Genomic DNA, 15621 nt, shown 5'->3' with positions numbered 1-15621 from the left:
TGGGAACTTTTGGGTCAGGGAGTGCTGAGGGTGTGGGGGTGGGTAGGGTGATCGCTTAACTTTGTCCCTGTTTTATCTTAGCCTGGAGATGCCTACTCTACTGTATCTGCATCTCCCCCCTCCCCAATTCCCCGGGGCTTGGAGAGTCGAGGGGGGGGCGTGTGCATTGCGGAGAGAATTGTTTTCTTAACTAATATCGTCTTGCCCCACCCCACAATGAAGATGGGGTAGAGGGGGCACTTCCTGCCCCCCTCCCCATTTGCTGCCCCTCCCATCCCGCAAGCTCCCTTCTTCCAGGCACCTGCAATGGAGACTCAGATGCTGCCTGAATCCCGCCCCCCACCCCTTCCCGGAGTAGGCAGGGTGTTTCTGTGAAGAGGGAGCAGAAAACTTGGGGGGGATATGAGAGGGGGCCCAAAATTGTGTTTAGAGGTGTTAGCAGAGAAATGTAGACTTTTATTTAGGGCTGCTGGTGGTTTATTTTCCTTCTTTCATTTTCTTTCCCTGCTGTTCTTGGCATCCCTACACGTGTGTGTGTGTGTGTGGGGAGGGGGGGGGCAGGACTCCCAGACTGCCGTGAGCCTCAGCTCTGTACCTTGCCCTTAGGGTACAGGAGTGGGGTGGGAGGAACCTTAGAGATGCCCCCACCTTGGGCAAGGCCAGGATTCGATGAGGAAAGATGAGTTGCCTAGGCTGGACAAGTTATGGGTGGGGGAGGGACACTGGGAGGGGGATGACACTACCCTCCTAGGGGTGGCTTTTCTTGGGAAAGGGGAAAGGGTGAGGTCTCCAGCCCTCTTTGGGATCGGTGGTTCTTGGGCTTCTAGCCTTTGTGGCTGCTAAGAAGAGGCCCTTCCCTCATCAGCCCTCTTTGCCCGAGTCCCTCACTTATCTCTTCCCCCCACCAATGATTGCCCCTTTTCTCGTTCTCGCCACCAAAACTGTTGGGGGCATAGATTGGGAAGGGGCACTCAAAGGAAGAGGGAGACTTTGTCTCTGGGCTTCAGTTGCCTATCTGCAAAATATACAAGGGGTTGGACTAACTTGACAGGGCTGGCACTGGTGCCAGTGTCTAGCACTGTGCCAGACCCATTATAGGAGCTTAACTTGCTTTTTGGGGGTGACTGGGATTGAGGCTTTCCAGGGCCCTTTCAGTCTCTCAACCTATGGATCCCCAAAGAATGGGATGAGCCACCGTTCAGTTGTGTATATGTGGCAGGGCCCCGGCATAGCTACTGATTCTCACACTACTGCCCTTCCCCACCCCCTTTTCAGGGGCCGCCAAGGAGTGTGAGGAAAACCAGTTCCAATGTGGGAATAAACGCTGTATCCCATCGGTCTGGAGATGCGATGAGGATAATGACTGCGTGGACAACAGCGACGAGGACGACTGCCGTGAGTGCGGGGGGGGGGGGGGGGGGGGGGGGGGGGGGGGGGGCCGCGGGCCCCGGGGGTCGGGGGGGGCCCGTGGCGGGGGGGGGGGGGGGAAGGGGGAAGGTGGCAGCTCGCAGCTCCTAGGCCATGCTGTTCACATCTGTCCGCGGGTCACCCTTTAGCGCTTTCTGCCCTTCCGGGAGGAGAACCCGGGCTCCACCGGGGAGGAGTGGGGAAATTGCGGTGGGGAAGCCGTTACAAGGCTGCCCTTGTCTCCACCCTCAACCTTGGCTCCCCTGGGGCCTGGCGGTCTTAGCTAACCTTTGGCTATGTTCAGAGGTGCCCAGTGCCCTTCCTGTCGTGGGACAAGAGATTACGGGGTCCTGGGGATAGAAGCAGCGGCTGACCCTAGCCCTATGACACCCCCACGCCCGGCCTGGCTCACCCACCATCCGTGGCCCTGGTTCTCTTGCCCAGCGGAGGGTGCCATAGCTCTGCGTGGCGCGGCCGAGACACGTGTATGTGGGGCGGCATTGGGAAACGTGGGTGACTCAGCCGACCGCGGAGGGGTTTCCAAGTTGCAGGCCCCAGCTGCGGACTGCCTGTGCTCCCTTCCCCTTCAGGCTTTTTTGTGAATGAATGGGCTCCCCCCGGGTCCTGATTGGCTGGGCTCGCAACACCAGATAGGCCTCGTGGCCGGAGCGGCCAATCGCCGGCCCGGGACCTGGCCGCTGTAGTATTGGGTGCCATGCCGGGACCCAGCCTTTCTTTTCGTCTCCTTTTCGTCTCCCTTGCTCTCCTTCCTCCTCCTCTTCCTCCCACATCACCACGCCCCTGGACACACTCCCTCCCCTCCCACTGTACTTTTTTTTTTTTTTTTGCCAAGTCACCTTAGGAGGTGAGTGGGTTCCCGGAGGTGAGGAGGAGTCAGCGCTGCAGGGGTGGGCTCTGCCGGAGGAAAAGGCGGGGTTCATATTCCTGGAACCACCAGGGGCTTGGGGCCTCGGGCTGTGACAACTTTCCATTGGCCCAGCTCAGAGTTTGCCGCTTGGAGAGAGATCTCGGGGGAGATGGGAGTATCAAGTTGGCCCTCCTGGGCGGGTGAATCATTAGCGTCGGTGTGTCGGGGTGTGGGAAAGGAAACAGCAGTGACCCTAGGAGGCCAGCTCCTCTTGTAGCCCTGGGCTGGGTGGCGGGGGGGGGGGGGGGCGCTGGTGAGAACCCAGATACCTGAACGTGGGGCCCCTTAGCCCTGTTACCCGGGCCAAGGCTCCACTCCTCTCTGAGCCCATGTTCTCATGGCCCATGGAATGGAGCCGGCCTCCACCAGGGGTTCCTAACCTTTCTGCACTTCTGGGACCTCTTGGGCAGTCTGGAAAAGCCTGTGGAACTTTCCTAAGGATGATGTTCTTAAATACATAGAGTAAAATACCCAGGATCACAAAGGAAAGCCATTCTAATGCAGGAGCTGCCCCCCATGCCTGGAATGCATTCCCTCCTCATCTGGGACTCTCCTGGCTTCCCTCAGGTCTCCCCCAAAGCCCTCCCTAATCTCCCAATTCTAGTATCTTCCCTCTGCAGATTAATTCCAGTTTCTCCTGAATATATCCTGTCTGCACAGACTGATGGCATGTTATCTCCCCCATTCAACTAGGAGCTCCATGAGGGGAGGGGGCACCTTTCTGCCCCTTTTTTTTTGGTGTCCTTTTTTAGCACCATGCCTTCTATGCTTCAAAATACTTGTTGGCAGATCAAAACAGCCCCTGCCTGCAGGGAGCTTGGATTCTTTGGGGAGAGACAACCTATATCTATAAGATTATATTCCTAATTAAATGCAAGGGGCAGTGAGAGGGAGTGTGGGCATTAGCTAGGAGGTTGGGGGTCAGGATAGGTTTAGAATGTGGAGCTTAAACTATGTCTATTTCGGAAGGAGGTGGATTTGAGGAAACCAGCTTTTTAGTACCAACACCAAAGGTACTTTGCCTGCCAGTGGACAGTGGAGTGCAGCAGAGGGAGAGAGAGAGAAGGGGGAGAGAGAGTTGGCTGGGTCCTGGGTTGGGGAGGGCTTTTTTCCTGGCTGGGGAAGGAGGCCAAGGTTTGGTCCCTGTGGTCTTGGAACTTCCTAGGGAGAGAAGATAATGGAGTTGGAATGTGACTGAGCTAGAGACAAAGTGTCTTCTCTGGGAAGACCCAGCTAGCCCTCTACCTCTCTTATCTCCTCAAGTCCTGAATAAGGCAGATAAAAGTTCTGGCCAGGCTCTGGAAGGCCCTGGGGGCCACCTGATTAGGGCCTCTCTAATCCACTGCTCTGTGTTACCTCACATGGGCAGTTTAGAGAATCTTTAAGCTGCCGGCCAGAGAGCCTTTAGTGAGATTCCTTCCTTCCTTTTAGGCAGCTGGGTGGTGCAGTGGATAGAGCCCTGGGCCTAGGGTCAGGGAGACCAGAGTTCAATTCCAGCCTCAGACAATTAACATCTGAGTGACCCTGGGCCTCAGTTTCCTCAGCTGTAAAATGGGGGATAATAATAGCACCTACCTCTAGGGTTGTCATGAAGGTCAGTGAGATAATATTTGTAAAGCACTGTGGTAGCCCTTAAAGCATCATGTAAATATTATTATTATTCATTATTATCCTCATCTAGAAGGTAGAATTTGAGCTGAGGTTTAAAGACTTCTTGAGATTCTAAGAGACAGTAGAGGAGGGAGTATGTGGGAGATGGAGTGTGTGGGTATGGGTGAAGGAAGAAGAGGGCCTGGCAAAGAACCTCAGTGGGTTGGGAATGTAGACCATGTGAGGGGAATCGTGGACTAAGGGAAGCTGGGTCAGATCTCAGAGGCCCTTGGATGTGGCACCAAGGCTCCTTGGTGTCTCTGAGAAACGTGCCTTCCCCACTGTGGGCCTCAGTTTCTCATTCTGTAAAATGAGCCTGTCGAAGGTCCATTTCAGTTCTGTCATTCTGGGGTTCCATTATGATGGTTGGTGTCCAAAGGCAGTGTGATATAATGGTTAGAACCATACATAGACCAGAAGCAGAGGTCTCCTACCTAACAGTTTTCTAACTCTGTGACCTTGGGTGAGTCACACCACCTCTGCCAGCCTCAGTCTCCTCACCTTTACAATGAGGGTGGCCTTTCCCACTTTGATGCAGTGATCTAAGCGTTCTCCTGTGTAAGTAAGAGAGGACCAGTTATGCTTCCTCTGCCCACCGCTCAGGGCTCTGGGAGCCCTGGGCTTTGCAAACATTACTTCCCCATAGAAAAGCCGGGGCTTGCTGTGAGGGGAGGGTCTTGGAGGCCTGGGAAGAAACCAGGGGTGAGAGGCCCTCTCAGGATTGTGTGCTCCTCATCCCAGCAGGTGCCTGGCCTGGAAAGGCCCAGTGTGGGGTGAGAGCTGTCAGTGGGAGCTGGAAAGGGGGGGGGGATAGTGAAAAAGGCCTCTGTTCCTACTCCAGTCCTGGGTGGGGGAGAACAAGGCTCCATCTGAGTTCAGGGAAGGACCCACCTGCTGGGCTGGGACAATCAGTATTGAGAGCAAGCAGTTCACACAGGGAAGTCACTAAGCCAGTGGGCTCGGGTTAGCAGCAGGAGACCAGACTATTTCTCTGTCAAGGAGGTGGGGCCTCCCCAGCATCTCCTGGCTCTCCTCGCTGATTCGACACCACTGGACTCCCTCTATCCCCTGGCCAAACAGAATCTTTAACCCTCCTCCTCCCTGGCTGAATCCTGCCTAGCCTGTCTCTGTCCCTACTGCATCCCTGCCCCGACCGCATTACCCCAGGGCCTGGGCAGAGGGGTCAGGATGAGAAGCAGTGTCACGTTATGGCAGGAGACCGACGTGGGACCCAGGCCCTCTCTGCCCCGGCTGACATGCTCTTTGTAAGTTTCTATGGCTAGGAAAATTTATCCCCTGCTGGCCAGCCTTCTGATGATAAGCCTGTCCACACTTATCTTTGAATGACAGCTAGGTGGGGCCTGCCAACAATTTTGGCACAGTCTGGGAGGGCCCGGGTCACCTGTGTACCACCGTGGCATCTGAGCATTTGAGAGGATAGTATAATATGAGAGGTTTTCCTATCCCAGGTCTGATGATCTCTGATCCTTGAAATTTGATTGGAAAGAGGCCAGGGCAGCCGCCATCGAAGGTCAGAGGCAGCCAGACTTGCTAGAGGTCACATGGCTGACACTAACTTGGGAGAAATAGGAGATGTGATCTCTGCCCTTGGGCAGCTCCCAGTCAAGAACAGACACACAGATTCCTGTGAGGGCTCTGTGGTTAGTGGAAAGACCGTGGGCTGGGAAGATGTGTGTCTGGATGAGAAGAGGAAAAGACTCAGGTTTGAGTCCAGGATCCTTGTGACCTGGGACAAGTCCATTTCTCTTCTCTGGGCCTCAGTTTCACCATTTGTAAAATGAGGGTGGGGAGAGGTAGAAGAGATTATCTCTAAGGCCCATCAACTGACCTTCTTAAGATTCTCTAATCAAACAGAGATACCTCAATAGGAGAGAGTCCGATGGCCTTCTCTTATGCCAATGTAGAGGTGGGAAACTTCCACACCTGGAGAGCAGACCCCCAGGAGCGGGTGTGTGGAATGAAGGCAGCTGAATGAGAATGGAAGGGACCGCAGATGGAATCTGTTACCACCTCTCACCTCATTCAGGAAGCCCCTGTAACCTCCTGATAGGCTGGTCATCCTGCTTCTGCTTGGATCATTCCACTGACAAGGAGCTCACTACCTGACAAAGTAGCCTACCTGTTGTTGGATCGGGGTGAATAGGTTCTTCCTTTCCAAGTGGAAGGGAGTGGGGGGAATGTGGGGAGACTTGTTAAAGGAAAGGGCTGGAGCTTAAAGATTGAGGGGTGGGGTACCCCTGCTAGGGAAAGAAGGTCAGGCCTTGGAGGCAGACTCAGTTCTGCTATACCTCCCCATCCCTCTCCTCCATTCCCAAATGACCCAGCTTGAGGCTGATGGTAGCTGGCCAGCCCTTAGTAGGACCGAGACCTGGCTGAGTGGGGCTGACCAGCCCTTAGTGGGACCAAGACCTGGCTGAGTGGGGCTGGCCAGCCCTTAGTAGGACCGAGACCTGGCTGAGTGGGGCTGACCAGCCCTTAGTGGGACCAAGACCTGGCTGAGTAGGGCTGGCCAGCCCTTAGTAGGACCGAGACCTGGCTGAGTGGGGCTGGCCAGCCCTTAGCAGGACCGAGACCTGGCTGAGTGGGGCTGGCCAGACCTTAGCAGGACCGAGACCTGGCAAAGGTGTAGGGGATGGGTGGTGGCCGCGTTGGGATGGGGCTGAGGGGAGGAACGCAGCCACTCCTGTCCTTGGAAAGCGTTTCAAAGCTCCGGAAGAGGCCTCGGAGCCACAGGCCAGAGCAGAGGAAGCTGATCCAGGGCCAGGTCAGGCCTCGGGCTCCACAAAGCTGCCTCCTGGCTCCAGCAGTCAGCAGGTGGTGGGGTGTGTGTGTGTGTGTGTGTGTGTGTGTGTACACGCGCCGCAATGGCGATGGGAGGGAAAAGTCCTCGAGGCCCTAGAAACCAGCTAATCCAGTCTCTTACTAGAAAAAGTGCTGTTTCTGAAATCTAAGGCTCTGGGTTCAACCTCTGACTGATGCTTACTCCCTGTGTGACTTTGGATAGCTCCTGCCTGGACCCCAGTTTCTTCATCCGTGAGATGACAGGGCTTGTTCAGGTGACCTCAGAGGTTCCTTTTGGATCTCTGAAATTGAGGCCCATAAAGGGGGATCAGCTTGTCCTAGTGGTCCACCATCCTTTTTTCTTCCTGGTGCCTTCTTCTGGTCTTTGAGGCTCAGGTCGTTTCCTGGTCTTTAGGCAGCTGGTGATGCAGTGGAAAGAGCTCTGGGCCTGGAGTCTTAAGACATGAGTTCAAATCCAGCCTCAGACTTAGCTGGGTGACCCTGAGCTATGAAATGGGGATAAATGACAGCATCTCCCTCCCAGGCTTGTTGTAAGGATCAAATAAGATCATATTGGTAAAGTACCGAACAGTGCCGGGGACACAGTAGGTGCTCGATAAATGTTTGTTCCCTTCCCTTTTCTCCCTAGCGCTATCTTCCCCTGAATTCAAGGCCATAAGTGTAGTAGTAAGTACCTACTATGTAACATGGACCGTGCTGGGGATCCAGAGGCAGAATTGAGAAAAGATGCCTGCCCTCAAGGAGCTTCCCTTCTACTGGATAACCATGGCCAGGGCTGCATGTTCCTCAGGCCTCACTCCTCGTAGTTTCTGCCACCTCCTCCCTGGAGGAGGGTCCCTAAGACTTAAGAGGGAAAATCAACCCTTGGCAGCCTGCCCTGGGTAAACAGGAGGAGGGGAGCCTGGACTGGTGGAGAGAGGCAAAGACCCAGCTCTGTTAGGAGGGAGGGAAAGAAGGGAGGAGGGAAGGAAAGGAAGAAAGGAGGGAAAGAAGGGAGGAGGGGAGGAAAGGAAGAAAGGGAGTGAAGGGAGAAGGGAAGGAAAGGAAGAAAGGGAAAGAAGGGAGGAGGGGAGGAAGGGAAGAAAGGAAGGAAAGAAGGGAGGAGGGGAGGAAGGGAAGAAAGGAGGGAAAGAAGGGAGGAGGGAAAAAGGGAGGAGGGAAGGAAAGGAAGAAAGGGAATGAAGGGAGAAGGTAAAAAAAGGAAGAAAGGAGGGAAAGAAGGGAGGAGGGAAGGACAGGGAGGGAGGAAAGGAAGAAAGGCGGGCAGGAAGGAAGGAGGGAAGGAGAGGGAGGGAGGAAAGGAAGGGGGGAAGGAAGGAAAAAAGGAAGGAAGAAAGAAAGCAAAGAAGGAAAAAAGTCAAAGTGCTTATTATATGCCAAGCACTGTATTAAGCTAGAGATCCTTTATTAAAAAGCAAAGCCAGTCCCTTCCCTCAAGGAGCTAGCTGGGTGGGCAGCTAGGTGACACAGTGGATAGAGCACTGGCCTTGGAGTCAGGGGGACCTGAGTTCAGATTTGGCCTCAGACACTTGCTAGCTGTGTGAGTCTGGGTGAGTCGCTTAACCCCAGTTGTCTCAAAAACAAAACAAAACAAAAAAAAAAAGGAGCTAGCTGGGTAGACTGAGTAAATCACTTCTTGTCTTTGAACCTCAGTTTTTTTCTTCCAGAAATGAGGGGTCTCAGGTGAGGGCTTCACGTTCTCCAGCACCTGTGGGGTGTGGAGAGCACCTTGGCGCAGACTTGGGGTGTGCAGGAACACAAGTCATGTAATGCTTAGTGTTTGACCTCAAGGAGTCAAGTGGACAAGCATTTGTTAAGTACCTACTATGTGCCGGGCACTGTGAAGAAGCAGAAGACAGGCTCTGCTGTTCCTGGAGCCCCGGTTTAATAGGGGAGACGATATGCAGACAGCTACAGACAGGCACGATGGCTTTGAGGCTATCACGGGAGGAAGGCCCTCGCTCCAAAGGGGATGGCAGAGGCTCATTGCAGCGGGGACTTGAAGGAGGCCAGGGAGGTGGGGAAGCGAAGTTGTCACAGGGGGAGATGGAGATGAGGACACACGCTGGGAACCAATTTCCTCCCCTGCTCGTAAACCCCGAGAATGGAGGGTGTGAGGTCTGGTGGGGGAAGGGCGGACTGATCCAGGCGAGATGCCCAAAGCTTCCTACAGGAAGGGGCGGAGGAGGAGGAGGAGGAGGAGCACGTCTTTCCCAGTCCCCAGCATTCTCTGCCCCAAGGTCCCTGCAACCTGTGGCACTGATGTCCTAGGCTCTAAGGACCCTGCCATTCGATGTTCTAAGGGTATTTTTAACATTCTACGCCTAGTGGTCCCTCCCAGCTCAGTCTGTGCTCTCTGCTCTGTGACCCCTCTGACTCTGCCGTTCAGTGCTCCAGCTTACTTTTCCGATGTCCCTTTCTTGGTTCTGAGGTCTTAGCGCACTCTGGGAATCCTTGGCCCTCTTTCCATGGCACTCGTTGGAATATCTTGCCGCCTCCAGGAGATCATTCACTTGGTTTTATGCGAGGATGGCTGGCTTCATTTCCACTTTCATTAATGTCTGCTTTCATTTCCTCAGCCTTCCCACCGCTCACCCATCTCCAGCTCTCCTCCAGCCACACTGTAGTAGCCGAGAGACATGGGAAGAACAGGGACAGAGACAGAGACAGAGGAGAGAGATGAAAGGGTTTTGGGGGGAGAGGGAGAGAGCTCAGTGTGCGACACTCAGTTTCTAGGCCTAGACCTTCATTAGCCGTACCGTCCAGATTGCGGGACATAACCGGCCTGCTGTGCTGGGTCCTCATACGTAATTAAAGCTCATCTATCCCTACCCCAGAAAATGAACCTTCAGAGCAGGAGGACGCCTTGGCCTTGGGCCACCTTCTCTCTGTCTCTCCTCATCCCTCCCGTGTGTGTGTGTGTGTGTGTGTGTGTGTGTGTGTCTGTGTGTCTGTGTGTCTGTGTGTCTGTGTGTCTGTGTCTGTGTCTCTGTGTATGTGTGTGATTGGGTCTTGCCCAGGAAGGGAACCTATGGGACCTTAGGGTTTAAAGCTGGAAAGGACCTTAGAGGTTATGGAATCCAGCCTCCTTCTTTTACAGAGGAAGCCAGGGACACTGAGGCCCAGAGAGAAGTGAGTCCCTCAGGGTCACACAGCTTCTGAGTAGCGGCAGTGGGACTAGAGTCCAGGCACGCAAGCTTCCCCCAGCTGCTAGAGGGGCCCATGCCGCAAACCTCTGCCTCCAAGATTCTGCCACGCTTGCTTGTGAGGAAGAACTGTGGCTTGTCATCCTCAGAACCGAGTTCAGATGTGACTTTGCCTTTCCAATTCTAACAGTGGTGAAAGCCCTCTAAGTCTCCCTCTGCAAAATGGGGTTATTGCTGCCCCCCGCCCCGTGACAACCTGCAAAGGCAGGTGGGGCAAAGTTCTTTGGAAGCTTTAGAGCTGTGGGAGTAGAGATTTGTTTAAGTTCTTGGAACAGGGAAATCGCCAGTGAGATCTAGCCTGGAGCTGCCCTGGTTTGTTTCTTGGGAAAGGAAGGGTCTCCTCTCTGGGGCCTTTTCTACTCCTGGCTCCTTCAGGCGCTGACCCTGACCTTGCTCCTTCCTCCTCCTCCTCCTCCTCCTCCTCCTCCTCCACACCCTTGGAGCCCAGAGATGCCGAGTCGCTCCCCCAAGGTCATAAGTCAGCATTCTATAATTAAGTTTGGAGCTGAGGTCTGCTGACTTCAGATCCAGAATACAGCACGCTCTCCTCTTATTTTGAGGCATACCTACCTGCTGAGAAGGAGAAAGGGGCACTCCCAGCCTGCTGCTCTGCAGACACATTCAAAGCCTGGAGCCTGCGGCCTGGGCCGTCTTTCCCTTTGGAAACTCTGGGGCTCTGGGGTGCTTAGGAAGTAGAGGAATCAGCAGAATGAGCTAGAGAGGTCATCTTACCCAGCTCCCTCATTTTATAGAAGACAGAACAGACCTAGAGAAGGGAAATGTCTTTTCCAAGGTCACACAGATGTGGGATTTGACTCTGGTTCATGTGGCCTCCTGCAGGAAGGCCTATCAGATTTCCTCCTCCGTCGCTCCTTCTTTCCTGTTTGCTTCTCTCTAGGGAACTTAGAGAGTCATGCTGTATATTATAGTTGTCTTGTTTTGGCTCTCATTTTACAACTTATCGTCAGCTCCTTGCAACTGTCACAGAGTTAGGATGGCAGCAACTCTGGATCGGGACCCCAGGGGCCAGGGAGTCCTACTTCCCCATTTTGCAGATGAGGAAACTGAGTCTTAGAGAGATGAAGTGATTTTCCCAAAGTCACATCTAGAGTAAGTATCCAAGGCAGGATTTGCACCCGGGCCCTCTGACTCCAGGGCCAACGCTCTTTCCACTCCACCATAGCAGAGAAGGGATTCTTATTTCAGTGCATGTTGGACTGAATGAGCTGTGGGATTCCTTCCAGTGCTGAGCTTCTCTGGGTTCAGATTTCAGCTCTGCCTGCATGACTGTGGACGAGTCATTTAACCTCTCTTGGACTCCATTTTTCCCCAGGTGGGGTTGATATAGATGACCACTAAGGTCCTTTCCAGTTCAGAATCTAGGACTCTGTTACAGAGCGGAGCACGGGGCTCTCCGCACACTGCTGGTCCAAGAGGCCCGGGGGTTCGCCCGGGGGTGAAAAGTAAAGATCCTTCTGTGGAGAGAGTTGCCCCCCTGAGCACTGTGCCAAGCCCTCCACCAGTGGGCATGTGTGCCCGTGGCCAGGAGTTTGGATGGCCTGAATTAGGGCCCTCCCAGCCTCCAGAGGGACGGATGGAGGGAAGAAGGTGGGTCATAGTCTCATTTTTTAGTAACCCAGTTTCTGGCCCCAGTGCTGATTTTCACTCAGACCTGGCCTGGTTTCTTTCAGGCCCTGGGGGGCCTGGCTAAGGAGAACCCTTTGAGAAATCTTTCTGGCTTGTCCTGTTTCTTCCTCCACTTGCTTGTCTGTTCTCTCCCTGGGGCTGCCTCTCAGGCTGGCCTCCACTTGAATGGGGAGGGCCGGCTGGTGAGCCTCTGGGTCTGGCCCTGTGCCCCAAGTCACCAAAGTTCCCCTTCTTGGGTAACCAAGAGGCCGATTTATCACCTAAGCCATCCTGGTTGTTCATCGCTGTGGTGGGGATGATGTACATAGGGGCGGGAGGCCGGGGGGTATTGGGAAAGAGGGCAGCGACCAGGGAAGAGAGAGGCAAGCATGTGAAGGGTGGTGGTTTTTATTATTCATTTTAAATGACATTTTTATCGCTGTCTTTTGCTTTTACATCACCTGCCTCTCCTGCTGTATCTCTCCGCCTTTTCCAGGCTGACTGTTCCAGACCCCTCATCCTCATCCCTGCAGAGAAGCAAAGGGATGTGCCCTTTCTTCTGTCTTCTTCTTTGGGGCCAACGTTGGTCATTGTAACTCAATTTCATTGTCGTTTTTGACCCATTTTCTCTGTCGTCCTCATCTCCTCTTTTGTTTGCCTGGTTCTGCTGACCCCACTTTGCGTCACTACCTACGAGTCTCCTTTGTATTGTCATACTCTGTGTTTCTTAGCAGCCCAGTAATGCGCCATTAATTTCATGCACCGGCCTTTGATTAGCCATTCTCCAGTCGATGGGCATCGACTCGGTTTCCAGTTCTTTGCTTTTACAAAATGTGCTGTTATAAATATTTTGGTGTGTGTGGGACCTTTCCTTTTTTATCATTGATCTCCTTGGGGGACTTGCAGGGCAGGGCAATCTCAGGATCAAAGGCTGTGGACAATTTGGTCACATGCTTCACATAATTAGAAATTGGTTGGAACATTGTAGGGCTCCAACAACAATGCATTAGTTTGCTTACGTTTCCATAGCCATTGTTTATTCTTACAGGGACACATTGAACATGTATGCCAGAGTGGAATGGGCCGCCGCTGGCGGTCTCAAGCGGAGGCTGAATGACCATTTGTTGAGGTTGCTGTAGGGTGAGCGTGTTGAGGTATGGGACAGGCTGGATAGCCTCTGAGGTGTCTTCCATCTCAGATTTTGGAACCGTGCAGGGCACCCGCCTCTTGTCCCAGTTGCAAGGAGCATCCTTGGAAAGTCCCCTGGGCTTCAGCTCCTCTCTTCTCCTGGGCCCTGCTTTTGACAGCCCCTGGGTGCTAAGGATAATTAACCCGAGAGGAGAGGGCTGGTCCAATTGCATCCTAACCCATCATTGCCTAGAGCATCCCCCAACTTTGTGGTTTTCTCAGCCCCAGGCTGTGTTCCTTGGGGAGCTCTGGGTGAGGCTGAGCTGGAGAGAGCTGCTGTCTGCTCTCCAGGGATGGATGTGACTTTGTTGGGTTGAAGTGGGAGGGGTAGGGGAGCGACTTTTTAAAAAGAGGAAATAGAATTTGCTGATGTCAGCAGATGTGACTTAAGATTGCTTTTTCGAGGGAACTGGAAGGAATTCAGTTAAGTGAAGTGGAAAGTTTTCTTCCCGTATCTGCTGGCTGCAGGTTCAGCTACCGTCTTCCTGCTCCTCAGAAGGCGGGAGGCCCCGAGGTCTGCCATGCTCCAGCCTTCTGGGGAGGGAGGCTAAAATTAAAACAAGAGGAGACTCTGGGGATCACTGGGGCCTCGGAGAAGAGAAAGGACAAACCCAAGGACATGCGGGGAGATGGTGTCAGAGGCTGCATTCGAACCCGGGTTCCCTGGCGCCAGATTCAGTGCCTAGTGGTCCTGGGCACACTCTTCTGTGCCAAGCGCACCCAAAGCCTGGGGGCTTCGCCTCTCCATCCATTGTCTGAGGACGTGTAGTAGACTCATTTTTATTGGTTAATCATTTCTTTTCCTTTCCACGGTCTTACTGTATGAGGCAGGAAGCAGGGTTGCTTTTGAGCCTAGGGCCTTAGGGTATGGCAGAGTGGATGGGGAGCTGCCGGGCTCCTGGCTGCTGGGGAAGCTAAGGATACTGGCGATGGCCTTGGCCTGTCCTTCCCATGGAGGAGCAAAGGGGAGTCTGGAGAAGGGAGGGTGCCACAGCAGGGTCAGTGGCAAGAACCCTGGATTTTTAGTCCCAGGACCCGCGGCTTCCTTCCTGGGTCACTTCCTGCAAATGCCCAGCCTTCTGGGCCTTGGATTCTTCACACGTAAAGTAACCAGCCAAGGCTCCTTCTCACTCTGAGTCTCTGACCACAGCTGGGGGGTGTAGCCGTGGGATGTCCACAAGGGAGGGGGCAGACCCTGTGCCTTGGAGGAGGGGCTTAGGCTGGGTCCTTGTGGGACGGGGCTCCCATGACCCTCTCTTCATTTGCTGAATGAGGCTCCTCACAGATGTTTTACAGCATCTGGCCAGGCTTCCTTAGGCACAGGGGGCGGGGGCCAGCCTGAGACAGAGAGGCCCTTTCACCTCTGTCTCTTGGGGACTGTTCCCAGCTCCCCGCCTGCCTCTGGCTGTAGCAACAGAGCCCCAGAAGGGCCTGCAGAGCTGGCGGGGACCTTGATGGCCAGCCTGGCAGGGACTCAGTGAGCGACTGCCTTCTGGCTGGCCTGGCTGCCTGGTGCAAACAAGGGAAGGCGGCTGGACTTCTGATGGGCCCCCCTGCCATGCTGCTCTTGGTGGCCCGAGCCCCCCCCCCCGGGTGGGGTGGGTGCCTCCCCAGCGTGCCTTGGAAGGGCCCTTTCCTCCTGGCGGCCTTCCTCCTCCAAGGGCTCTTATTCCTATCCCCTACATCCGAGCTTTCTGACCCTTTGCAGTCCAGAGCAGGGGGCTTGTGAGATTGGGAGCTCCCAGAGTATGACCCTGCCTCTCAGTCGTTTGTTCAAGAGGTCTGCTGCGTGCTGGGCCCAGTGCTCAGTGCTAGAGCTCTGGGTCCTGGATCAAACCACCCAGCCCTCAGCGAGCTTCCATTGCCTGGGACTCGAGAGTTCGAGTACAAACCCACACACTCACACACTCATGTGCACAATCACACACTCACACGATGGTCACACTCACATAACACACACACACACTCGTACACTCACACACTCACACAATGCTCACTTACATACACTGACACACACACAGTACTCACACACACACAATCACATACATGCACAATCACATACTCACACAATACTCACACTCACATACACTCACATACACACTCACACACATGCACAATCACACACTCACATGATTCTCACACACACAATACTCACACACACTCACATGCACAATCACACACTCACACAATACTCACACTCACACACACTTATACAATACTCACACACACTCATATACTCACATGCACAAATCACACATTCACACAATACTCACACTCACACACAATGCTCACACACACTTGTACACTCACATGCACACACACTCACATGCACAAATAACACACAATACTCACACTCACATATACTCACACACACACAATACACACACACTCGTACACTCACGTGCACAAACCACACACTCACACAATACTCACACTCACATACACTCATACTCACATGCCCAATTACACACTCACACACAGAATGTACACACTCACACTTACTCATACACTCATATGCACAATCACATACACGCACACACTGCATCACATATTTAGGTAAATTGATATAAAATATGTACATATAGTAAGTGTATGTAAATACCTGATCTATTTCATGATTGTCAAGTTCAGAATTTTTAAAAACAGACAAAGTATTTGGGAGGGGATGAGCAGTTGGGGAGGCTTTCAGTGCAAGAAGACAGAGGGATTTCTAGCTGGTCCTAGAGAACCACGGAACCTTCTTGAGCAGGGCTGTGAGTGGTCAGGGCTGTGAGTGGTCAGGGCTGTGAGTGG

At 53.6% G+C, this 15621-nt stretch overlaps 1 protein-coding gene across 1 annotated transcript in view; it reads left to right on the top strand.

Annotated features, from left to right (window-relative positions):
• The first annotated feature begins 306 nt into the window (after positions 1-306).
• Positions 307-15621, top strand: part of LRP8 (LDL receptor related protein 8) — a 132287-nt gene continuing 116972 nt past the window's right edge. The window contains exons 1-2 of the mRNA XM_027852724.1: positions 307-354; positions 1233-1395. Of these exons, the coding sequence (XP_027708525.1) occupies positions 307-354; positions 1233-1395 (211 nt within the window). The remainder of the gene's footprint in view (positions 355-1232; positions 1396-15621) is intronic.

The sequence above is a fragment of the Vombatus ursinus genome, unplaced genomic scaffold (assembly GCF_900497805.2).
Source record: "Vombatus ursinus unplaced genomic scaffold, bare-nosed wombat genome assembly UNPS02009824.1, whole genome shotgun sequence".
Classification (NCBI taxonomy): Eukaryota; Metazoa; Chordata; class Mammalia; order Diprotodontia; family Vombatidae; genus Vombatus; species Vombatus ursinus.
The sequence above is the reverse complement of the archived record's forward strand: the minus strand, read 5'-3'. Positions and strand labels throughout refer to the sequence as shown.